The sequence below is a fragment of the Crassostrea angulata genome, chromosome 7, assembly GCF_025612915.1.
Source record: "Crassostrea angulata isolate pt1a10 chromosome 7, ASM2561291v2, whole genome shotgun sequence".
NCBI classification, from domain to species: domain Eukaryota; kingdom Metazoa; phylum Mollusca; class Bivalvia; order Ostreida; family Ostreidae; genus Magallana; species Magallana angulata.
Window position 1 is genome coordinate 58,445,532 of NC_069117.1, and position 24,569 is coordinate 58,470,100.

Sequence of the window (24,569 nt, forward strand, 5' to 3'; positions counted from 1 at the left end):
TGTAGCCCTGTTCCAAATCGTTTTTTTTTTCAGGAATAGTCCGACAGGGCTACATCATTGCAGCCAGGCTGTCGCTATTTGTACAAAGCTCAGTCTTTACACTTATTTTACAAACGATAGCTAAAACATTATAAAATTGCGTACCTTGAGTGGCTATGAAATGTGACAGACATTGCCTGTAACATAGATTTAGGAATAAAGAGTTCAAAAACTGTCCAATACTCCTATGACAGTTAACCCCCCCCCCTTCCCCGGCCAATGAACACTGTACTTTAAAGTTCCCAAAGGTGGCGCTAAAATGGAATGTGGAATTTACAACTGTCGAATACATAGACATGCAAGCGGACATACAGGCCAAAACATTCATCTTCAAATCGGGAGCATGAAAAGAAATCATTTGGGTCATAGTAGATGCCATCTTACCAATTCTACCAGATCAGTCATTTTAAGTCCAACGCATAAAATTGAAGAACTAAAGAAAAACAAACTTTCATAAGAAACATAAAAATTTATTCCTTGTTTATTTGAACTGACAACAGACAAAATCAAAGATGACGCTTGTGTAGTTCATAGACGTACATGAATATGTTCGGAGGAAAACAACCTTGTACGGTACAATGTAAAAAATTACATCATTGACTTACTTAATTTATTACAACCAATTGTGAAAGATTAAGTACATGCAGTCACTTCTTAATGAATGATGTTAATACCTCATCTACTGTGAGAACACCACATGTATGCCGTTACCAACCTTTGCCCGCCAAGGAACAACCAACTACTATTCTTTACAAATGGTGAGAACTGGTTTGTCTTCCTTGGCTTGCAGAGACGACATTGAAGTTCAAACACAATTAATACTGCTCTGTCTACACAGAAATTGGACAATGAGTGTATAAAAATATTTGGATCTACTTGGTGGGAACCAATCAAATTATAACGGTTAAATTCTGGTGTCTGTGAGTGAAAAACAATGAACAACACCATGTGTTAGAACTTGAGCTTTCCTTGTTTTTGTACATCACGTTATGAATAAATGTTTAAGTAACAGTATATAAATTACTTGTACATGAGGTTAACGAGGTTGAAGATATCTAACTATTCAAAAATAGGTGGTAGGCACTTGGCTAGAGTCTACAGGATAGTCAAATACAGTCTACAGATCTATAGCACTAATGTAGCAGGTGTCTACATGGGACTTCATACAGATTTAATATCAGTGAAATGGTTCGTGTACACATTCGTAACATTCAGTCCTAGCACCCAAAATTCACATCACAAACAACATCTCGCATCTCTCTCAGATTCAACCTCTCACATCTTACAGATCGGTAAATACTCCCACGCCTCAGTAAAACCATGAATGACCAATGTCTACAACTTTAAATACTGACAAGAATTAAGGCAGCATTTATACAGGTGTGCCATTACAATACAATCTAATTCAAGCTAGATGTTTTGCATCACCTCATCTCAAACTCATGAAACATCACATCCAATTTCAAGATCAAAATGGGATCTTCTAAACATGCCAATTCCAATTTTTATACATGTATTAATATATGCTTTTTAACTTATATGTTGTTAAACTTTATAATAATTGCAGTAACATATTACCTGTTTATTTACAACCTAATGAAAGAAAACCCAAGATTACAAATGCCCAATGGATCAGAATTCTCCTTCTCCTTGGATGGTAGTTTTTGATGGATGGTAGTTTTTTTCAGGTGGAAGTCCATGACCATAGAACAATTTACAGATCCATAATTTATAAACAAACAATCATCATTTCATAGGGAGAAATTTCACATTCCTGAGTTGGATGTTTTTCAATGAATGAGGGCTGAGAGGATTCCAGACATCTAACTTCAAGTGGATTGATTACAATAAATAAAACATCAACATTTTTTAATGAGATTCTTGAAATCCACTCACTGACAACTGTTTGTTTCCATGGTAATGTTAACATTTGTGTCAATACATTTTCAAAAAGTAAAAATATTCAATAAAAAGGTTTTTTAGTATATGTACAATATATTTACTGCTGTATGATAATATATACCAAAAGCATTCTGATGAAATTTCAATGTAAACAATCTTCGTGAAAGCTACTATATTAAATACATAATGTTTGGAAGATTACTTACAGTTTCAGCACAACGTTTGATAACTCTACATAAAGACAGAATATTGGTGATCCATGGTACATGTGTAAATTGGACTAGGTTTTTGTACACTGGTAGATGTACCATGCTCTCATCCTGAACATACAACAATGATAATGACAAAATATTCCTGAATAACAATAACAATGGCAGCATGCAAGTACATGACTTTACAGTTAATTACATCCTTCTAAAGCAACGTTTTCTGGAATGTAAACATAAGATTTCATTTAACTGTTCTTGGTCCAGTAAATGAAGGACTGACGGTCAGGCTTACCGCCTATACAAGACACGATTTGCTACTCTGGGAGTATAACAAAACTTTTGGATGAAATCCCTCCTTTTACAAAACAGCTGATAACCAAAAATTACCAAAAAAATGAGCAGTTTTTTTAAAAAAGCCCAGACTCATATAAACTCTCTCTTAAACTTTACAGAACCCTAAAAAATTAACAAGATATTACATATATCTGTAATAACAGCTGGCTTTTTGTCAGCTGACCAATAAATCTTTGTTTATCTCAGACGGGGAACTGGTAAGCCAGAGTTTGGCCGGCAGCCAATCACAATGTCACAATCCCTCTAGGCGTGGTCCTCAGCATTTGTTGGTGTCCTTGACCTTTTTGCACTGAGGTTGGTTGAGCAGCTGGTTGAGTGTCTTTTTGATTCGGAGGATGGTGAGACGAGCTTTGGGGTTACACGTCCAACACTCCTGGATAACTTTGCTCATCAGCAGCAATATCTGAGGACAAACAAACAGAACCACTAGAAAACATCATGATCTGTTAGATACCCATAGTTTAACAGTTTCAAGTAACAATAAATAATTAAGAGAACCGAAATAGAGATTTCTGATGAAATCTGGGTGTTATATTATGAGAAATTGCAAAATGCAACAGATGCGTTGAGCAGCATGGGTAATAGAAGGGTGCTAACTCTTACAGGGTCTGCAGACCATCGGTTGGGAATGGCCGGTCGTTGTTGGTCAATAACGACAACTTTCTTCATGTCATCAAAGGATGGATCCGACGGAACCACATCCCAGAAAGGCGGCTTATAATCATCTACCATGCCTGAAAAAGGATAGTATAAAAATTCAATTACAGAACATGTGTACCTCAAATTAAGTTAACACAGAAACTCTGTTGGTGAATAAGCATGACCCTACTGATGATGTTAATGTCTCATTGCTTAATGAATCAAATTTTAAATAAATGTGTACAATCTAAAATTGTTCTTATTTTTAGGGTTTCAACATAATATAGAGTAAACGTTCACACCCTCACATCAAATAAGAAATTGACAAAAAATACTGCATACTGTACCTTTTAAAAGGTGCACACATAAAGATATTGATATAAAAATGTTCAAAAGAATGATGCGCAGATTCTACCAAACTTGTAACAAAGCAAAAAGAAAATTCTTAACTACGTAGTGCTTACTGTCACTTTCTGTGACATTCTTTATTCTAATTCAGACAGATGAAAATGATAACAAATTTTGAAGGTATTCCCATAAAACATGTCCATGCATTATTCATAATTTAAAAAAAAATAGACAAACTTAAATAACAATGACAACAGTTTACATATCTTCGTTGAATATGTAGTACCTCTTTCTGACAATGACACACCTGTGTGTGTATTAATAAATATGGAATTCTTTTCAAGGTAACTGGGGAAGAGGACAAAAATAAGCCATGCCTAATCTCTGATCATAATTCTCTTTGAAATAAAATTACATGTATGATGTAGATCAAAATAGAGACATCTTGCTCTGGTGACAGTCTTTTAAAGTGGTATATTTAAAACAAAGCCCTTTTTACCTTCCGCCACACATCTCCTTGCAATCTCCCACATCACCAAACCAAAGGCGTACACATCCACCTGCTTGAATGCCTCAAAGTACTCGGGATTCAGGGTCTCGTCCAACAGTTCTGGTGCCATGTAGCGCTTGGTTCCCACCTTGTTGTTACGACCCAGGTCTATCTTATTGTTCTCCTGGGTGTGTGTCACAGCCAGCCCCAGGTCCCCTATACAGCAGGTCCCATTGCCCTTCACTAAAATGTTCTTTGACTTGATGTCACGGTGAGCGATGGCCGGTTTCCCATGATTTCCCACTATTTCGGTGTGAAGGTGAACGATCCCCGCCGCAGCCGAGTGACACAGACGTAACATTTCTTCGTGGTCCAGTGTGGTGGACTGGAGGTAGTCGTACAAGGAACCATTCTCGTGGTAATGCATGATCAGCCACAGCTGGGTACAAGAGTTACGGCTGGTCATATCTGAGGCGTAATATCCCAGAATTCCCTCATGTCTGAGCAGACATGTGTTGTAAATCTCTGTTTCTCTGAGCCAGCTCGCCTCGTCTCGAGATGAGAAGATTTTGACAGCCAAGTTCTCATCGTGGTACCTCCCACGCCACACCGATCCATAACGCCCCTTCCCTGGTCAACAGAAACAGAAAATTACTAAATACATCATCAGCAAGACCTCTCTTATCTAAAATACTTAGGCATTTGACATTCAGTCTCTTGTCAGCTGAGATGACAGTGACCTCCATTCTTAACTATGTACGTTTACAGAAATTTTTACTTATCTGTTAGAATACTTTTTAAAAATGTTGTCGCTTTATTTTTTTCACATTTCACTCACCTATACACTCTATAAGGGAGATACTTCTAGCGACTGTCGCCTGGACAAGGAAAGGTAACCCCGACCCACTTCCTGACGTACAGGACTCATCTATCAGCTCCTGACAGAAAAAAACAATGTGTAGGTACAGAATACATCTAACAGTGATTTAGGGATACTATGCCAACTAAGCCAACTGAATAAATCTTTGGTTCATCTGGCCACAAAAAATCAAACTATAACGAAGCAGTCAGGTATTTTATTTTTGCACATGGGTATATCTCAATTTTCAAATCTAACTTAAATTTTAGTTGTTCCCCTTTTCAAAATGGTATAAAATGCTGCTGCATTTCATCCAAAGCAGCTGAGCAGGAGATACTTAACATTTATTTAAATATGTTTGGCCCTACTGCCAATTCTGTCCCTCTTACCTGCAGTGTGCTATCCCCGACCTGAGTGACCCTGATTCCTCCGTACTCCTGGGGTAGGAGTTCCTCTCTCACCCTCAGGTTCTCCTGACTCTCGGGGCGCTGTTTTTGGAGATGTCTGAATACAAAGAATACGATAACGACAGCGATGATCAGCACACCAATGGGAACCAGTACAGCCATCACCATGTACATGTTGATCGGCAACTCTTCTTCCACTGTCAAATCAAAACTTGGACTTAAAATAAACTATCAGTGTTGGAAGATTAGTAATACTTTTTAATCTAAATTGTTTCATATATCACAAGTTTCAAAAACACATATCAGAATTTATTTGAATATTTGTATTGTACAATATACAATAATTCATTGACAAGCACTTTCATATTAGAGGGTGATTTCCTTAGTATATATTTAAAATGTCTTCATTTAAACGATAAAAACCAAAACAAAAAACAAAATTTAAAGAACAACTTGGAAGTACTGACTATTTTTTATTTTTTTTTCATAAACATGCATAGGAAACATTTTAATTAACAAAAATCAAATCTACATGGTCTTTCTCAATAACCAGTGGTTGTACCACCTTTACAGTATAATTTTAAAAAAAAAGTTTAGATATGATCAAAAGTAAACATTTTAAATTCCTATTAAAAATATACCAGTACATGTGTATTTCAAAATATATTGATTTTTATTGGCCATTTTCCAACTATATTCTACTTATTTTTATATAAAAGATGAAATAAAAAGACAATTTGAAAACTGTTCTTACAAATTTATGTAATTTTTAGAAGATGCTTATCTCACTTCATTACCCCTTTACCCAAATACATACATACACTTTTATCAAAATCTTATGTCTATTTGGCAAAAATGAGCAAGGTCTTCCATTTTAAATGGCTGAATTTTGACAGTACAAAATGTACTTGTTTACCTTTGGTGGCCTTCAGTTCAGGGTCATTGTCAAAGTTACAGAACTGATGGGAGCAGCATCTGATCGCGAGGTCGGGGCCCCGAGTCCACACGTTGTCCCGCTTGCCCTGACAGTTCATCAGGTGCTTCTTGTTGTCATAGCCACAGCCTTTCCGTACAAACACACCTGTGTCGGTCCGCTCTATCACGGAAAAACACTGCACAGAAAATAAAAAAGCTTTATACATCACTGATGATTTAAGGTTTTATCAGCCTCTGAAACTCTCTCTCTCTCTCTCTCTCTCTCTCTCTCTCTCTCTCTCTCTCTCTCTCTCTCTCTCTCTCTCTCTCTCTCTCTCAATCACTTTCCAACAAATCTATCACAGGAATATGGAGTAAAATTTTTATCCCCCCCCCTTCCATTCTTTTATTACCAATATCAGCTTCTTACCTACCTGGTAATATAATTGAAGATTGATTTACAGAAATTTTCTCTACCCTATATGAACATATGAACTTTTTTTGCAGATGACAACCTAAGACACCTTCAGTATCAGTCATTCTTCTCCCCAGTCTGTACCTACTACCCCCAGTACCCTGTCTCCCCAGTCTGTACCTCCCCCCAGTACCCCTGGTTTTGGCAGCTAACAAGCAAGACACCGTAAGTATGATATCACTCATTCTGCTCCCCCCCCCCCCCAAGTCTGTACCCACCCACCCCTTTCAAGATAATGGCCAGTACTTACCCCAACCCCCCTGGTGGTGTTGCAGTAGTTCTGACCCTCCAGGCAGTTGAAGTCTGGGAGACAGGCACACTGGTACTCGTCCGTCTCCTCAATACTCATGGTGAAGTTCCTGTCCAAACCGAGAGGGGAGATCCCTGCAAATAAAAATAGAACAGACTTGTGAAAATGGGCATCCACCAAATAATTCATTCACACTGAATCAGAGCCTTTGGACTTTGGACTCTTAGGACAGTTCAACTAAAGCAATTACATCTAAAAAAAAATAAATAAAATCAAACACATAAATTGATATATCTAATTAAAGGCAGGAGGTAAAACCTTGACCGTGTCACTGTATTATCACGATCCTCGTTGTTTTTATAGAACATTGTTTTCTGCATTCAGTCTGCATGGCTTTGAATGTGTTAAACCACTGAAAACCAAAATCGTGTTTCATTCTGTTGTCCTTACAATATCACAAACATATCTACACTATATTATAAGTACCGATATATTCATATCAATACAAAGACTTGCAAAAACCCTCTGAAAATCTACACCTAAATGTTCACATCTAATTTTTGTGAAAAAACAAAACAAAAAATTCCTATGAAAAATCTTTGACTTCAACCAAGAATCTCTTTTTTTTTAACTGAATTGATATGGGCATTATAGTGCTATAAAATACACTTATCAAATGTCCATTGTGCTTATAACCACATTTGTATTCCACTCAAGTTTAATTTACTGTAACAAACACCTGCAAAACAAAAATGTATGGGATAAATGCACCACATGTGAACATAATACACAGCTTTTTGTTTCCGATTTATATTTTTCCAACAAGTTGACTGAGTTACAAATATCTGCTCAGCTTCTAGCCAAAAAACCTGACTGTCAAATCTATGAGCCCTGTTACCTTAAGCTTGAAGTGAAAACCTCTCCCACACCTGCTTAACTTGTCCCTCCATGGCCTATCATAAAAAAACTTTACAGAGCCCAGCAATTTTAAAAATGCCCAATTTTCTCTGAGTGCTTTGGATTACAAGACAGGGGGAGTCGCAAAGTCCAGGTTGAATACCGGGGAGTTTGAGCCAACCCCCCAGTGTATGTTACACATAATGCAAGACTTCATCACAAAATCTATTGAAATATCCACGTTACCTTTTAATCCTACAAATTTATTCATTAAAAGGTTAGACGCAGTGTATATGCAGTGCAGTGAGTGATGGATTTCTTCAGCTATTGTGTAAGACCCCCTAGAGGAGCGAGTCGTTTTTTACGTGGAGTGGATTATAAGCAATAAAACAGGAAGTGACACTCACACAATGGTCTGCACGGAGGAACCACTTGTGTGGAGACAGACTGGCGTGGTCCCTCCCCAATTTATCTATCAGTACCACAAAGCAGAGACTTCACTGTCGCCCTTATCAGCCTAGCGTCCCTGCACCCTTCACCGTCAAAACCTGTTCTTCATCAGCCTCATTAATTAGGTGTTTCAAGTCTACAAGCTATCTCGATTTTTTTTCCTGAGTAGAGACCTTTGCGTGTTTTCTCTTATTTAAATAACCGTGTACATTTCCACTCAAACAATTTAAAATACCCTTCTACATTAATTCAATTTACTCAGCGACTTAAACTCAAATGGTCACTCAAGGGATAAATTGTATATCTAACCTTCAAGAAGCAGAAAACCCAAAATATCTTCAACCACACCAATCAAAGAATGCTGCGACAATCCTAGGCAATCAGATCCATCCTGGCCTTATCTGAGGAATAATAATTTCCTCCTTCAAACTGAAAAAACTTATTACATTTGATGCGGAAGGATAAAAGATTTTTTTTTTGTTAATTTAGCTCTGTTCTGATAGGTTGATCACCAACATCCCCGCATGGCATCAGCATAACAAGAGTTGTGACATTGCGTCCGTGGACGAAATATTGTGACAACTTTGACAGGAAAACTGTCAGCAGATCCTAGCAAAGCCGACTGCATCCCAGCTGCTCTATCGGTTCTTCCAATATTACCTGCTCCAATATAACCCCTGCCAGTACAGTCTGTGGGTGGTAGAATTCAGTACAATGATTTACCAAACAATGTCAGGCATGGTACCATGTACTCAGTCTCAGATGCAACGAACCAATGATTCACGATTATCAAAGCCCTTTATCTCGGAGTCTTTCAAACTGTAACAATGGAAGCCTTAAAGTTTCTGGTTTTCTTGATAAAAAATGTCTTTCTTACTGAAGACAAACCTTACCAACTACAGGTACCCTCTGTACTGTCTCTCTACAATCCGTGTACTATTCCCTAACTCTATAACAATCAGTATTTACCGTTACAATTTTCATGATAGCATATTCTTCCTAAGGATTTTTTTATAAGAATAAAAAAATGAAATTTCTTCCTTACCTACAGCAGTAACAGTCTGACTGAGACAGCCACAACCCAAAACAGCTCACCAAAAACCCGGTAATAAAATATTAATTTGGCAGTTGTTTGTGCTGCACACATATCTTGTTACACTTTGTGAGTGATCCCAATTACGATCCCAATTACATGTGATTTAAATACTGAATACTCCATTCTTTCACCTTCTTGTTTCTGACTATGTGGCAAAAATAACAAGTCGGGAGTGAATTAGCCCACGGACGTGCCAGATCATACATGAAGACGGGACTATGGGCTTCTCTAATTTGAATTGACCTGGGTGAAAATAAATTTATAAATCAGATACAATGGCCGAGTTCTATGAGCGAGTCCACACCTGGGTATTAAAGAGAAAGGTAAACACTTGACGATCATTGTGCAGCTCTGGAGCTTTATTCCGAGGATCCCTCGGTTCCTGTCGAAGAGCCTATTTGAATCATCAGTCGTGAAACACATAATAGATTTTCTTTTCAGCGACTAAATCGTCAAAAGAAATGTTTAAGGGATGATAAATGTAGATTAATTAAACCGTCCCCAAAGTCTGGCAACAGGGCATGAGAAAAAAGTCAAGGCGATCAAAATGCGAAAAAAATAACACATGTTAAGCAACCTCAAGCAATCCTGAAATTCCAATATCTTATTGATTTTTGAAAGCATGAAAGTAAAAACATGACAAAGGTCCTTTTGTGTATGGTCCATACCAGGATATGTAGAAAAGGTTTCAGACTTAAAATACAAAGTTCAAGTTGTAGTGTTCAAACAGAAATCCAACCTTTAAAAGCTTGGACCCAAGTGTCAACACAGTATTTAAACAGTCAAAAATCAGTTCCATACATTTATACATTTTAAGCTATTTTTGAGAAATGGATAATACCAATGTACTGTGGAACATTTTGCTTTTGAAATTCTTGCTTTTGGGTTCTCTGCACATATACATCTGCACATATACAGACATTAAAAAACACACATGTAGTTTTTGATGTGCAGATCGAACTCTGACTATAACTATTTTCAATTTAAGATTAATACATGTATTCCTGATCAAACAAGAAACTGTATAATATTGATCGAGGCTCTTAATTAAAACTATAAGAAAATTAATTTATAGAAATGGAACGCAGATGTCTTTCCAGAAGTAGAGCTATTAAAACATATTAAATAAAATTTTGAGGAAAAAAAATTATGGATTTACAGAAAAGTTCAAGGAAGTTTGTTTTAAATTTCTGAAAGCTTAATTTGTAAAATATTAACCCCTACACTAGTACTTCACAAGTTCTATCAATTTGATTTTTTATTCTTTGATTCAAGGACTCGAAGGAACGATTTAGTTTTCAATCACTTTGCATGGACAACAAAATTAGGTTTCTGAAATTCATGAGAAAAAAACTCTGCTTGGCATAGATTCAAGCTTGCTTTGGGGAAACTCAATTATAATATTGTCAACTTTATCAGGAATTGGTTAAATTGTTTCTAATGTAGTAATTGATATTGAAAAATGATAGCAATACAAGTTCTGGGTGATGTGCAATATGCACTCCTATATCGTGTACACATCAGCGTGTTACCGAATAGCAGGTGCCCGTGTGTCTAGGCTGTCTCCACGTACAGAACTCATCTGTTGTCAACAATTCTACTACACAGTGGAAAGTTATTAAACAATAAAATAATACATATATCACAGTGACTTTATTTATCAGAGAATTTAAAACACTCGGCAAATGATTCACATATATACTATATAATATAGGCCTACTTGAACATCAGCGCTAGACATTGAGTCGCCAATTGTTATTGATTCTAAATATATAAAATGTTCAGAGAAAACGGAATATCAAAGTCTGTTACTTACTCTCATATCACATAAATTTTCTATTTCTACCTCATGGTTATAGGTAAAGGAAACAGGACTTACCCAAACCCGGTTTTGTTATTGTGTACACTAGCAGAAAAATTCGCAGCATTTCTCCGCCATGACAGTTCATATTTGACCGGAGGTAAGAGTTCAAAGGTAAAACTTATTTCCCGCGATATTTCAAATAGGTTATTCTCATGGCTCTTTATTTATTTTAACGTTCATGTGTAAAAATAACAGAGCTTACATTTACAAAATTATGAAGTAAATGTCAGCAAAGTACAAAATAATTTTCTCACTTAGCTTTTTTTCCCTTCTACATTTTTTCACTTATTTTATAGATACATGTAATCATTACGTTTCTTTAAAAAGGTGAACAAAATGTGGAAAAAAATGATATGTGTTTGTATTTTGATTATGATATACTCTCATCCACATTGAAATCCAAAGCATTCCATCATAAGACACTTCCCCGTAGACTGTGGAGTGAGGATATATATAAAACAAGAATTAATGTCACTGAAATTTTACACATCAACTACATGTACTTCAAGATGTTCCAATAATATCATTAGGCCTACATTTACTTAAACTACGTGTATGTTTGAAAGCATACAGTCCATTTATCTTTACGAGAGAGAGAGAGAGAGAGAGAGAGAGAGAGAGAGAGAGAGAGAGAGAAAGGCATATGAACTTCAATCAAACCAAAACATTTCATGGAAAATTAATTTATTTTCAACAAACATCTTGTGCATCACAATTAAAATGGTTATGGTCATTACAGTAAATATTTTAAAAAATAATTTAACTGCTCATTTTTTTATAACACAAACCTCGGGCTGGCATTTAAGGGGTTAACACATTAAGACAGTATGATTGCTGACAAAATATCAACAGCTGCTGGGGCAACTCACAATGGTGTATATAATACATAAATACATGTACATGTAATTCACAAAATAGAGCAAGTATGCTTGGAAGATAAACAATAGTTTAAAACAGATCAAGTGTAAAGACTGAACCTTTAAGATTTCGATACATTCATATTTTACATCTGCAGAGTGACTGTTAAAATAAATTGAGTCATTTGAAAGTTTAAATCATGTATATATTGAATACTACTAAAATATGGTAAATAATATTCATTCTGGGTGATACATGATCTGTTCTCTCCAGAATGATAGTGAGATTTAAAAAATCAAATAAGATTGCACTGTAGATCATAAAACATCTCATGTATTTATTAAAGGTCCAAATAACACGTGTTCGTGTTTATTTACACCTGTAATCTATTGGTTAGTTGTTGGTCACCTTGTCAGGTGACATTTAAATATTCATTGCACGGGTTTTAACTGACCGTTGTTAGCGCGGAAAGTTATATAGCCATTCGAAGGCTCTTTTCAGTGCAGATAACTTAATTCCCACCCACCCGCCCTTGCTTTTGACGTTTATTTTGGAATATTAATTATGTTAAAATATTGTTCTATTTTGTAGAAATGAAGATAAAGAAGAAAACCATGTATTTAGATTTGTGTAATAAGTAAACTGCACTTCAGAGCGCTTCACATCCTAATATACGTGTTTGTGTTTTATTTTATAAATTATTTATGTTCGTTTGAGTGGAACGAATAAGAACATAAATGACAGTAAAATTGTGTACTAATTCAAAACATCCATTTTCTGACACGGAACAATTCACTGAGTGGGGATAATACAGACCTGTTTTTCCTTTTAATACATGGCTAATATATGCTAAAAGTACAGAAAATACAGCATGTGAAATTCTGTTCTGTGAGAAACTACCATACAAAAGAAGTTTCTTTATGACAACAAAGCCAAAATTACAATACAGTCTAACTTCGTTCTTAAAAAATAGGTGGTTGGGACTTAAATATAACTTCGACATATCTATTGTATTCGAGATATCGGTGTTCGAGATATCGAAGTTCAACTGTACTTTAGGGAAGTAATTATTATATTGTAATATTAAAGAAAATATTCCAAAAAAATTATCTTACAGACAATGCAATAGAGTTAATGCCCAAATATTCACATCCATGAGACTGAATCAAAAGAACACAAGGTGCCATTGTTTTGTCAGATCACAATATAATCCCATTCCTTTTTAATATAGCATGATTATAATCAATGAAATATAATAGCTTTAAAAAAAATCTAATTCTATTCTCCTCAATTACAGAGACAACAATTGTTTATAAAAATAAGCACCGCATAAGTAAGGGAATCTTATCACAAAACAGGTCAAGCTGCTGTATCAGCTCTACAGTAAAATGGAAATTGTTTAACAATAAAACCAGTGAATTAATGTCATAATACCATAAAACACATCAGGGTACTCTTGAGTTCATACCAAAATCCATTAGTTTCCAATATGAAATCAACCAAATACTATTTTAAATATCAAAATGATACATTATTTCATTGCTTGTCTTAAGAGGTGTTCCAAATGAGAGCAATAATCATGTAATCAATATGAATTGAGATTTATGTAATAAGTAATTAAAAAAACATCCATGATTGTAATTTGTCCCACTGTTTTTTTGTTTTGTTCCACTGCATTTCTTTACAAAACAGAATTTTCATGTGGATTCCATCAATGCTTCACAATTTGTTACAAAAAATTACAGCAATGCCCAGTTATGTTGAAAGTTGAAGAATTTGTCGTATTTTGTCCACACAGATGTCCGAGGCCAGTCGTGCCTCCCTGCTTGCCGTGGAGAAGTTCAGGAAGCCATGGGGAAGATCATCCACTGGGTGGAGCTCCACCTGGTTACCAAGGCTACGCAACCTCCGGGCAAACATCACAGAATCATCCAGCAGGGGGTCAAGGTGACAAGCCTAGAATAGAAAAAATAAACATTTTTTAAAAGGTCTAATAAAAATATTATAACCACCTTTCCTAGGCCTAGGACAAAGAAAACAAAAAGCTAAAAATTCACTCTACAAACAGATGTATAACCCTGTTCCTCCTTTTCATAATTTCTTATTTAATGAACATGCAAAGTTTCTACCTACCACTAGTTTAATGGGAGGAAGGCACTTCAACATTTCATCAGGGGCCAGGTAGGGAGACATGTAGGGGTTCTTTACAATGGGAAGTTTACGGAACATTTGGAGTGGACTAAACTTCCGGTGACTTTCCTTAGTGTACTGTGGAGTAAATTTTCCTGAGAAGCCATATCTGAGAGTATCGCTGATCTCTGGGCAAGATGGACTGTGTCTGATTGGTCGACTAGCATGGTTTGCCGTCGACTTTGTCGGGTCCTGGCCATGGTTCACTGATCCATCCTGTGTCAGCAGGTGCTTGGTGTCAGACATGTTTGACCTGGTCAGAGAGCCTGCCACGCTGTCCATCACAGAGAGGTTCTGATCAGTTTGAGATTGGTGTACTTGTCCATCAGATATAGACACACGCAGTCTACAGCCATTCATCTTAACCTCCTCTTGTGGTGGTTCAACAACCTCCTCTGGTTTTACAATATCATAATCCTCTTCTTCCTCAGAACTCAGGAGAAGAACTTCCTCTGAGTTGTCGGGGGTGAGTTCCTCCATTTCTCCCATGGATTCTGAGGGGTGCTGGACTCGCTTTAGAACTGTGATGTCATCGTCCGAGTCAGCACAGATTCCCTCCAACACTGATGACTGCTGACTAGAAATATCCAGCTCTTCCATCGTGTCCAGAGACTCAATTGAGTGACAGCGTTTGGACACTCCAGAAATATCCGGCTCATCTAAATTGTCTAGCGATTCTATCGAATGGCAGCTGCTGGTCATGGAGGAGAAATTGTCCCCCTTGACTCCATTTTTGATCTTGTAGTTAAAGATGTCATCTTCATGAAGTGCTTCCTCTGCCTCAATGACTTCAAATGGCTCATCCTCAATGGAATTCTCAAACTTCTGAGATATCCCTGCATACGCTAAAAGAAGGCAACAATGGATTATACAGTATTCATTTTACATTGACATTTCTTTAGCTGTGTTATTACAATGACGAAATTACAATCTATAATATATATATCTTACATTACCAAGAATATAAAACTTGCACAGAAGTGTTACATAATCAGTACTAAACATTGTGAATGAAGATAAATCTTCACTGACTTGCACATGTACATGAAAGTGCCTCCGATAATCATGCATATTTTTTTCTCAAATAATGTTCATTTTAATGTAATCTGACGTTAGGTTTATGTAATAAAAGTTATTGATGATAAAAAGTGTAACATACCTGGTATGTTTTGGGACACCCTGTACATACCAAGGAATCAGAACTCACCTGCCAGGCACCGCATCATGATCCCCACAGGAAGCAGGGGGTCCATCAGAGCCAGGATACGTGCAGGGGAGGGGGTGTACCTCACCAAGACCACAGGGTAGGCAGCCATGATCCCATCCGGGATCTGGATCCCAAAGGAGGCAGCCCTCATGGCCGTGGAGATCATCAAATTCCCTCCAGCACTGTCTCCAGCCAGGCACAGGGTCTCCCCAGTCCATCCTATAAAAGCATGTAAAATGGAAACAGCGTATTTGATAAATAAGCATGTAAAATATCGTGTAAACGAGGAAAGTACGTCAATATTGAATGAATTAGATCTTGCCAAGATTCTGTCCGTCCATCCCAGACCTAGAAACATGCAGACATTGCTGGCATGTAAAATATAGAAAGTAACAAACAAAGCTAATAAATGAGTTTCAGCTGTTTATCCTACATCTCGGGTCAAAATCTTCAGCATTACCTCAGTATTATATAACCATAAATCAAAGTGTTGAAAGTACTGGAAAGTAAGTTTCATCATTAAAGAACAAGGTAGGATAAGAGCCAAGAACAAGGTAAGGTAAGGGCCAAATTTGGCCCCTTATTCAAATGTATTTATATCTATATTGTGGGTACCACTGAATTCAAACTTGCTTTCCTAGAAAAAATATGTTTTAACTTAAGCTTAATGTTTATGTTGCTCTGCAACACAAAACACTTAGCAACCATTTTGTCTGAATTTATAGTGTTATAGCTATATAAGTTACTCTCCAAGTTGTTTTTTTTTGCAAGAGTAACACAATTTTTAAGAAAAGGAAATAATTCAAATAGTTAACTGCCAATTAGTCGAATTCCCATTGGCAATGATAATATAAATTCAATGTAGAATATACTTTAGTAACATTTGATTTCCCTAGCAACACACAACAATTTGATCCAACAAATAAAGCTTAATCAATTATGACAATTATATGCACAATTTTAAAAACAACAAAGTGAATTGTTTTATTCAGGAAAATATTTGCATTCTAAAGATTTTTCTGAAATTTACATACAAAAATTGACTTATCATGGAGATAGCTCCCCCCCCCCTTTCATGGGACCATGTAAAAAATTGATATAAAAATAAGGAAATAATCAGTGAAATTGAAGTTAAAGGGGCATGGTCACGATTTTGGTCAAATTATATTTTTCTGTTTTAATTATTTATAATGCTTTAGGAATGCATTTCTAATGATCAAATGAAATTTGGGTGCCAGTCGATGAGTTTTAAGCAAGATACAGGGCTCACAATTCTTCGTCATGTAAACGAGGCTCGTGCCCTGTTTTTGTTAACATAGGTTCAATATACTAGTAAAAATCTTTTACAAGCTGAATTGTCTATCTTCTTATTCATTTCAAGCAAAATTAACAGTTCCTAACGTTTACCACATTCATTTTAGGTATAAAAGTGGAATTTTCCCTTCAACATTAAAAATGTAAACAAAAGCTTTGTTTACATAGCAAAGAAGTGTAAGCTCTGTAACTCGCATTTAACTCAACAAATGACACTCAAATTTTGGTTGCCTATTAAAAATGTCTTACTAAAGCATTGTAAACATTAAAATCGAAAAAATAACTTTTGACCAAATCATGACCATGCCCCTTTAAAGGTATATTCTACTACATGTACTACTTCATGTAATAATGGATTACTAACAGGACAATATCAGTGTGACTTTTTGGGTCTGATACATAATGCTTCAAAAGCAAATACATTGGAAGCTAATAATGAGCACTAAGGTTTCTTGATACATAGGTAAAGGTCAAGGTCATTTGACTAAGGACAAGCAGAGCAAGGCGTTCAACTACTGTATACGAACTTTTTGGAATATATTTTAAGTAGCTAGGAGACATGTTTTGTTTCATATCATAGACAATGTGGTGTACAATGATTTCATAAATAGGAACATACTCTCATCAAAGGTTGTCCTTTGCTTACACCCCTGTCAAAGCCCAATGTACAAGATTCTTGTATAAACTGAAACAGTGGGCAAAATGTAATTGAAATGGATGTAGTTACCGTGGTACTACTTTTATCTATAAATATTATTATAAATAATTTAATTCAAATCTTTAATACCTTAAAGCTGCTTGGTCCGATTTTATATCAAATTTTATGCACGCTTTTAAACGATGGCTATTCTTAGTATATGTATAATAAAAGACATTGCAGTAGTTTTACCCGTCAATTATGCCCAAGATATAATGAAGAAAAATACGTACAAAATTTGCTAACAAAACAAACGACATTAAAAGGTACCGGGTTATTTCGCCTCATGTTAAATTTCACCCTGACGACGAGACGGGTATGGTTGTATTACGAATTTGACATCGCTTTAAATAAAGGTCGAAATAATCAGACAAATTACAAATAAACATGTGTACGTTTTGTTCGCTAATATTTCTGAAGTCTGCTTTCTTTACAATCGATGCATAGCATGCGGGTTGAATAACCCCAATCATTCGGGGGACGAAACCAAGCGGTTTCATTTTCTAAACATTCCCGTGATGCATTTTGGTTTGTTTTTTCGTTTGCCCAAAGAGAAATTATTTTTATTGACTTTGAATATTTCTAACTTTGAAAGGAGACTGATTCTGCTCGTGTAAATTGGAGAAAGTCCATAACTTTTTAAGATAAATGGTTTGTATGGAAAAAAATTTGATACTGTAATAACAAAAAAATCGGACCAAGCAGCTTTAATATATTTTTATTTCTGAGTTATTGTGAGATTTATTTTGGAAATTAAAATCTGATCACGACCTAGTTTGACAGAATTGTTTTAAAGTTTTTAATAAGCAGTTTATGCACACTCCCAATTCAGAATTGTTTTTCTGAATTTGCAGATGAATTGAAACAAATATAAAATCCCAATGCTTGTTTTGATCATGTGACTGACAAACTATTTTTGGACGTTGAGAGAGGTGTAAGCGAAGATTGTGTAGCACGACCTCTGGTGAGAGAATGAAATAGAAACACGTCTGTAGAGGTCGTGTAACCATGAAACGAAAGTAGACAGATGTTTTTGGAACTACAAAATGTTTAAAAATGCCAACCCAACCAACCCTTTGTAATTTGAAAAAAAGAAAATTATAAATATGTTTATCGCATTAATTTAACCATATAACGATTTTTACATTACTAACTTATAAGTGCTTTTAGAAGAAGACTGGGGTAACATAATATAAATGGTGCCTATTTGGGAAGGATACAGTTAAAATTGACACCCCCAAGAAAACCATGACAGTCACTGCTTTTTTCTGATAACAAAGAGATGGTAATGACATTTCAAATAAATTAACTTTCATGTGCACATATAGCTGTTAAGATAAATTCAGACATCTATTATACAGCAATTATTTAATTTGCCAGGACATTAAGTTAATAGTGCAGATGCAATTAACATTTTTGTCTTAAGAAAGCGTCTTGATTGTTTTTTAAATACAAACGTTAATGAACGTCTAGAGTATCTGAGGGAAAAAATCGAAACTTAATTATGTTCTTATAACAAACTGGTACATTTTAAATCCATAATCTAGTTAAGTTTAGAATTTTTTTTATATAACACAAGCTCGGTAAAAAAGCAACATCTTAGAGCAAGATAAGTTAATATCCTCCCTTTCTTGGAATACCAATGTGTGTTTTCTTTTACCTCTTTAAAATGCTTTGAAAAAAAAATAACAAAAAAATATTTCTTTTTATGTCTACTAGTTGTTAGGATGTGCATATATGATCAAGTAATATAATGTGATAATCATATCTTAAGTCGGTTTTAAATTTACCTAAAAGAAAGTGGAATCCAATCATCCCGCAAATAAAAAAAAATTAATTGTTATGCTGAATAGAAAAAAATAATTTTTCGGTCAATTAAGTACTGATCCAGTAAATTAGTTAAATGTTTTCAATACTTCGTAAATACAGGTGACACTCGATAGCTCGAACTTCGATCTCTTGAAGTTCTTGATCTCTCAAAGTGAAACGGTCCTGATTTTTTTCTCTGTATAACTAAGCAAATTTACTCTAGCCTTGATCTCTCAAACTCTGATCCCTCAAATTTTTTGATCTCTCGAAGTAAAACCTGGGTCCCGTTATACATATTTAATAGTTTTTCACTCTTGATAACTCGAAGTGGTGGCTGTGTACAAGCATAAAATTATAGCTCCTCTAGCAACTTACCTTGATGATCAAGTAAACGCCTGGTGCTAGTGGAAGTATTAATTGGTTGATTACGAAAGTGATACTACCCCTTGCTTCCTTCCAAGGGTACATATTAGGCAATTCGTAACCAGCCTATTAGTTTCAACAACTTGTGAAATTAACGGCAAATTTAACCGCTCTTTATTTAAAACATTCTGTGATTAAGAAAACATGAAATGCTTCAAAAGTGAAAAAAACCCACACAGCTAGGTTTTGTTATTATTTGAATTGAAGTAAAGGAGCAAAAACTACAAGTGAAACCATGTTAGACCATCCTTCCATGTTCTATATAAATATAAACTTCTGGTTACTATAATTTTAAAACCAAAATGACCAGAACAAAAATTTCTGGATTGTTTTTTAACTTTTGATCTCTCGAACTCTTGATCTCTCAAAATTTAATCATGGTCCTCTAAAGTTCGAGTTATCGAAATTCGCCTGTACGTCGTTTCATTGCTAAACTCTGACAGTAAAATGCTTGCTTCCTTTAAAAGTACAAACACTGCAATAATAGAGATAATTTGTCATTCGTGTTCAAAAATTGGAACGTCATACTGGCCTAACTTTTAGTTGTTTCATCATATATAGTGCTTCTGCGATTCTTACGAGTAGCTTGATACTTTTGGTCATATGACATAAAGCGGTCAGGGTATATGCAATCTGCTTAAAAATTAGAAACTTTTAAAGTCTACAGGGAAAACCTTACTGAAAATATGTCATAACTGGAATTTTACTCTCTTAGGCACAATTCATACCGGGTACTTGGGTACAATCCGCTTTAACTCAAGTAAAACATTGAACATTGTGCTGTTATTTAATTTGACACAATTCCCTATAAGCACTAGCAATTAAACAATACATTGTTACCTAATTTGGCACAATTCTTGAGGGCCCATGCATAGGCAAAGAAGCACTCCTCCAGGGCCCTGGGGAAGGGTTGTTCCGGGGCCAGGGAGTAGTCTATAGACAGGATGGGGATGTTGAGGTCTTTGGCCCACTGTCTGAGGTAGATGCCGTGGGATTTAGAGGACTGGGCGACGAATCCTCCCCCGTGACAGTGGATCAGCAGACTGCTGGACATCGGCAGGCGATGGCGGGGGTTTTGGCGACTGTGTCGTAACTCCTGGAATAAAGGAGAGAAAAAGTTTGTGGTCTTACACACTGCTGTTCACAAATATTCATGGGAATTTCATAAGGATAATAAAAAAAACCAAATATGCTGGTGATTCTTTGACAACAAGAAATTCATGGACCACATCACCCATCTAAGAAATAGTTTTAAGTGATTTTGGTTCAGTAGAGCTAGTAAAACCAACGTACCTGCCCCTCCCTGGGCTCGTATGACATCAGTCTGACCTTGACCGGCCCGGGCCCAGTGTGAGCGCAGGGAGGCGTAATCACAACCATCTCCCTGGGGTTGTCCGAGTTCACAGCTGGGAGTTCTAATTGTTCTGGCTTCAGGTGAATAACCTCATTGACCTTGATGGCTGGACAAACTAAAGAAGGCACTGCCTGAAATTCAAATAATGTTATTACTAGATGGTGGCGTTGACTTTTACACTTAGGGAGGTGATCTACTGTTAGTCTAATTGTACCTGCATGATGTCCGATTCTGTTATACCCCAGAAGTTCTTACAGAACTCCACATTTGCTGTTCTTGTGACACCCACAATCTACAAAGATAAGAAATATCAACATTCAATTTCTGTACACCGTAGTTTCATACTTTACAAAGAATAGTTAATAGCCTAGCAATGAATCAAGTACAATTATTTTACTAGGTAGGGGCAAATCGTAAATTGTTAATTTTTCATAGGTTTAAGGGGCTCAAATTTGGAGGATTCACTTGTATGATTAATGAATACTAGGTTTCATAATTTGTTGAGGGCTTATATTCATGGGTGAAGGGTACCCACGGAATCTAGGAAAATTGAACCACCATGAATTATACAGTACACAGTATGAATCTTTTTCTCTCACCTGCTCTGCCCTCAGCTCTGGATTCATCAGATACTTCCCGCTGTTGACCACAGAGGCTGTCAATTGTTTGAAGTGGGTTTTCTCCAGGTACCCCTCACTGAAGGATGCCATGGCAACAGCTACAGTGGTCAGGGGTCGGTGCATGCTCTCACAGAACTAAAATGTAAAATCATAACATTAAGGACTAATTCTGAAAAAAAATATATATATGTATTCAAATATCTATCAGTTTCACATTGTCTTATCGCAAATCTTACACGGGTGTATTCGCTGCGAGTGATAAACTGATGCGTTGAGTGACGACACTATCGGGATTGCGAGTTCTAGTTATATAAACAAGCATTTTCATTGGCCGTTTTAGTACCCGCCCACCCTTACCTGCCGACGTGGTATTTGTGTCGTTTCTGCAATAATTGACTAAGAGTTCTCATAATAATCGCATCTTCTTTTTTTGTGTAAACAATTGTCAAAAACACGCTGTTAAGACAGGTTCAATCCCCAATTCATTTTTAAATATAATACATACTTCATCGAAAAATTCAAATCCTTTTAGCTGTTAAACGCATCAATTTAAGATGAGGCTATATTTATTTTGTTGTAGCTTATTCCAAAGAATTCACAACAGATACTGACAATAAATATTACATAGCCTATATTGCATTTTGTTGAACTTTAACTGATTAATATGACACACTTAAAACTGCAAGTGTGCATGTGTTTTCAAACATACCAAAACATTGAATTTTACGGCATGTAAACGGCATGCAATTTTGGACTGATCTGTGATCAACGTTATTTTGTAACTCACTTAGTCTGTATAAACATTCATTTTATTATATGTTCTTCGATATTAATCACACAATATTAACTTCTGATGTTGACACTCATGACTGACACGCTAATCGACCTCGGATTGTATAATTCACGTGCAGATCGAGTCGCCATTTTACAGTTTTCAATGAATATAAACAAACCACACTTCTTCATTTTGCAGAGCTGTTGACGATGTTTCAAAGATTTCAATACATATTTATTGTAAATAAAACAGTGAAGACATATGCTGTAAAACGTCTAATGGATTTCACGGCGTGTCAACCCGAATTTTCCCGTGGATCTACATTTTGCAACAAGTTTTTTATGAGGAAAAACAGTTAAACTCATGCGATTTTCAATATATACAGTATATGGTACATTATTAACGGTAACGTAAAATTTATTTGTTCACTAAACAGTTTCTGGCGATTTTTTTTTCACAATGAACTGAATGACATTATTCGATAAGCGAAGTACAATCTTATTCTGTGACTGATAATCTATATGTGCCGATCCCTGCTTTTAGGGAACTTTTTCTTTTTCTTTTCATTAATATTTTACACATGTACGTGAACATCTCCCCGTTTGTTATTAAATAACTCTGTATGTAAATTTTTAACTTGCTAGTACAACTTTATGATATGTTTTCTCTCCGACATATCTTTCCACGTGTTAGCATCATGTTCTCAACATGCATTTGATAAATGGGCGGGTCTATATAAATGCACCAATCAGAATCTTTATTTCAAATCACAATTGAAATACACACCGATTAGAAAGTGTCATCACTCAACGCAATGCTACATCGGTCGTAGCGAATACTTTCATGTAAGATTTGCGATAAAAAGACTTAACCATGTTAACAAGTAAATAATATACTACAATGACAATTTCTGCTCTGTTCATCCCTTATCAATTTCTGCAAATGAAGTCTTAATTTAAAGATATCAATTACATTTCAGATGCAACTTAAAATGACCAAGTTTCTATTTCTGTTATCAATTTAAAAAAAATTATAAAATAACACTAGGATATTCAAAGCTGACAACCCTACACTTTCTGTAGTAAGTTACACGTCCTTACACAATAACTGAGTGGCCCTTGATATCTTGAACCATTTTTAATAGAGATCGATAAATGCTGCAGTAAGCATCTCATCATCAAGAACAATATAACACACCTGGAAGCCCAGACATCGCCCATAGAAACAGTTCTGGCTCAGGCACTCCACCTCCTCCATCAATTTCTCCACCACGGGGTCCTCCAAATTGTCCTCATCCGCAAACAGAGAACCCTCTTCACTGTACGCCACAAGCTTCTGCGCATAGTACAGGGTGGCTCTCAACTGTCCTAGACATATCACATATGCCTCCAGTTCCTTGCTGTAAAAGTTGCCGCGGAAAAACAGTGAACTTCGGTTGACATTGATGTACCGAGACAGTCTCAAAAGGTTTCCGCAGCATTTGTGGACGACCTTCAGAAGACTGCGATAACCATTGGCCTGTGTGTCTGGGGACAGGTCGTACTTCGAGAGGAGTGGGGCTATATGTTCAATGGATGGCTGAATACCTCTGGAAGTACATTGAATATATTAATTTCATTGAACACATACGATTTCATTTATCAAATAATAATCATGATTATCATTGTATTTTTTTTTTTTGATGTGTCATAAATATCTGTGTAATATGTAAATCGATTATATGTTGATTTTATAATGGTATAACCATTTAATTTATATAACGTTGTACAATAGACATTAGAACTTTTGGCCTAGGTCCATATCACCTGTATGATAGATCTTACGTACCTGTCAAGGTGCTCAAATAACATAACAAACGACTGATGGAATTTTGCGTGCGTGCTGCTGGTTCCATGTTGAAAAAACTCGATATTACTGAGGGAAAGGGCTCTTAGATCTTTAAACAGTGAACTGAAAAGTTTTGCCATGTCAGAAGATGTCAGATGACATGTCGCAACACCCAACACGTCCGATGTAAACAAAACAGCAATATGAGTCTGACAGCCCAAAGTGCACGGCGGAAGTGAAGTTCCGCAGTTTGTTTTTGTCGGCAAAATATTTAGAATTTTACCAGTCCCTAAAAATACTT

The 24,569-nt window shown here is 36.0% G+C and overlaps 2 protein-coding genes across 4 annotated transcripts; both read right to left on the bottom strand.

The window, feature by feature from the left end:
• Positions 1 to 1,891: 1,891 nt before the first annotated feature.
• On the bottom strand, positions 1,892 to 11,280 carry LOC128155242 (activin receptor type-1-like). Of its 3 annotated transcripts, none has more exons than XM_052816854.1 (8): positions 11,210 to 11,280; positions 6,888 to 7,021; positions 6,164 to 6,359; positions 5,230 to 5,444; positions 4,820 to 4,919; positions 3,991 to 4,611; positions 3,108 to 3,238; positions 1,892 to 2,907 (listed from the first exon to the last, which is right to left on the bottom strand). In XM_052816854.1, exons 1-8 carry the CDS (start codon positions 11,277 to 11,279, stop codon positions 2,761 to 2,763), a joined length of 1,614 nt encoding a protein of 537 aa, XP_052672814.1. In that variant the 5' UTR covers position 11,280; the 3' UTR covers positions 1,892 to 2,760. The 3 variants fall into 3 exon arrangements, with proteins under 3 accessions (XP_052672814.1, XP_052672816.1, XP_052672815.1); XM_052816856.1 differs by lacking the exon at positions 11,210 to 11,280 and adding an exon at positions 9,280 to 9,482; XM_052816855.1 differs by lacking the exon at positions 11,210 to 11,280 and adding an exon at positions 8,544 to 8,704.
• A 581-nt stretch (positions 11,281 to 11,861) lies between these two features.
• Positions 11,862 to 24,533, bottom strand: LOC128192576 (hormone-sensitive lipase-like). Its single transcript, XM_052865364.1, has 9 exons — positions 24,269 to 24,533; positions 23,639 to 24,029; positions 21,646 to 21,801; positions 21,261 to 21,338; positions 20,986 to 21,177; positions 20,533 to 20,788; positions 15,450 to 15,668; positions 14,186 to 15,087; positions 11,862 to 14,008 (listed from the first exon to the last, which is right to left on the bottom strand). Exons 1-9 carry the CDS (start codon positions 24,406 to 24,408, stop codon positions 13,808 to 13,810), a joined length of 2,535 nt encoding a protein of 844 aa, XP_052721324.1. The 5' UTR covers positions 24,409 to 24,533; the 3' UTR covers positions 11,862 to 13,807.
• Between the last annotated feature and the right edge of the window lie 36 nt (positions 24,534 to 24,569).

Bases quoted from the DNA above. Each gene is read 5' to 3' on its own strand.
- LOC128155242 (XM_052816854.1), bottom strand. From the start codon at position 11,279: ATGAACTGTCATGGCGGAGAAATGCTGCGAATTTTTCTGCTAGTGTAC. The intron at 4,612-4,819 runs GTGAGTGAAATG...TCTGTTGACCAG, and splicing joins CTCCCTTATAGAGTGTATAG to GGAAGGGGCGTTATGGATCG. The intron at 3,239-3,990 runs GTAAAAAGGGCT...ATCCTTTTTCAG, and splicing joins AAGGAGATGTGTGGCGGAAG to GCATGGTAGATGATTATAAG.
- LOC128192576 (XM_052865364.1), bottom strand. From the start codon at position 24,408: ATGGCAAAACTTTTCAGTTCACTGTTTAAAGATCTAAGAGCCCTTTCC. The intron at 21,802-23,638 runs GTGTGTTATATT...TTTACATTTTAG, and splicing joins GGCGATGTCTGGGCTTCCAG to TTCTGTGAGAGCATGCACCG. The intron at 21,178-21,260 runs GTACAATTAGAC...TTTGAATTTCAG, and splicing joins CAGAATCGGACATCATGCAG to GCAGTGCCTTCTTTAGTTTG.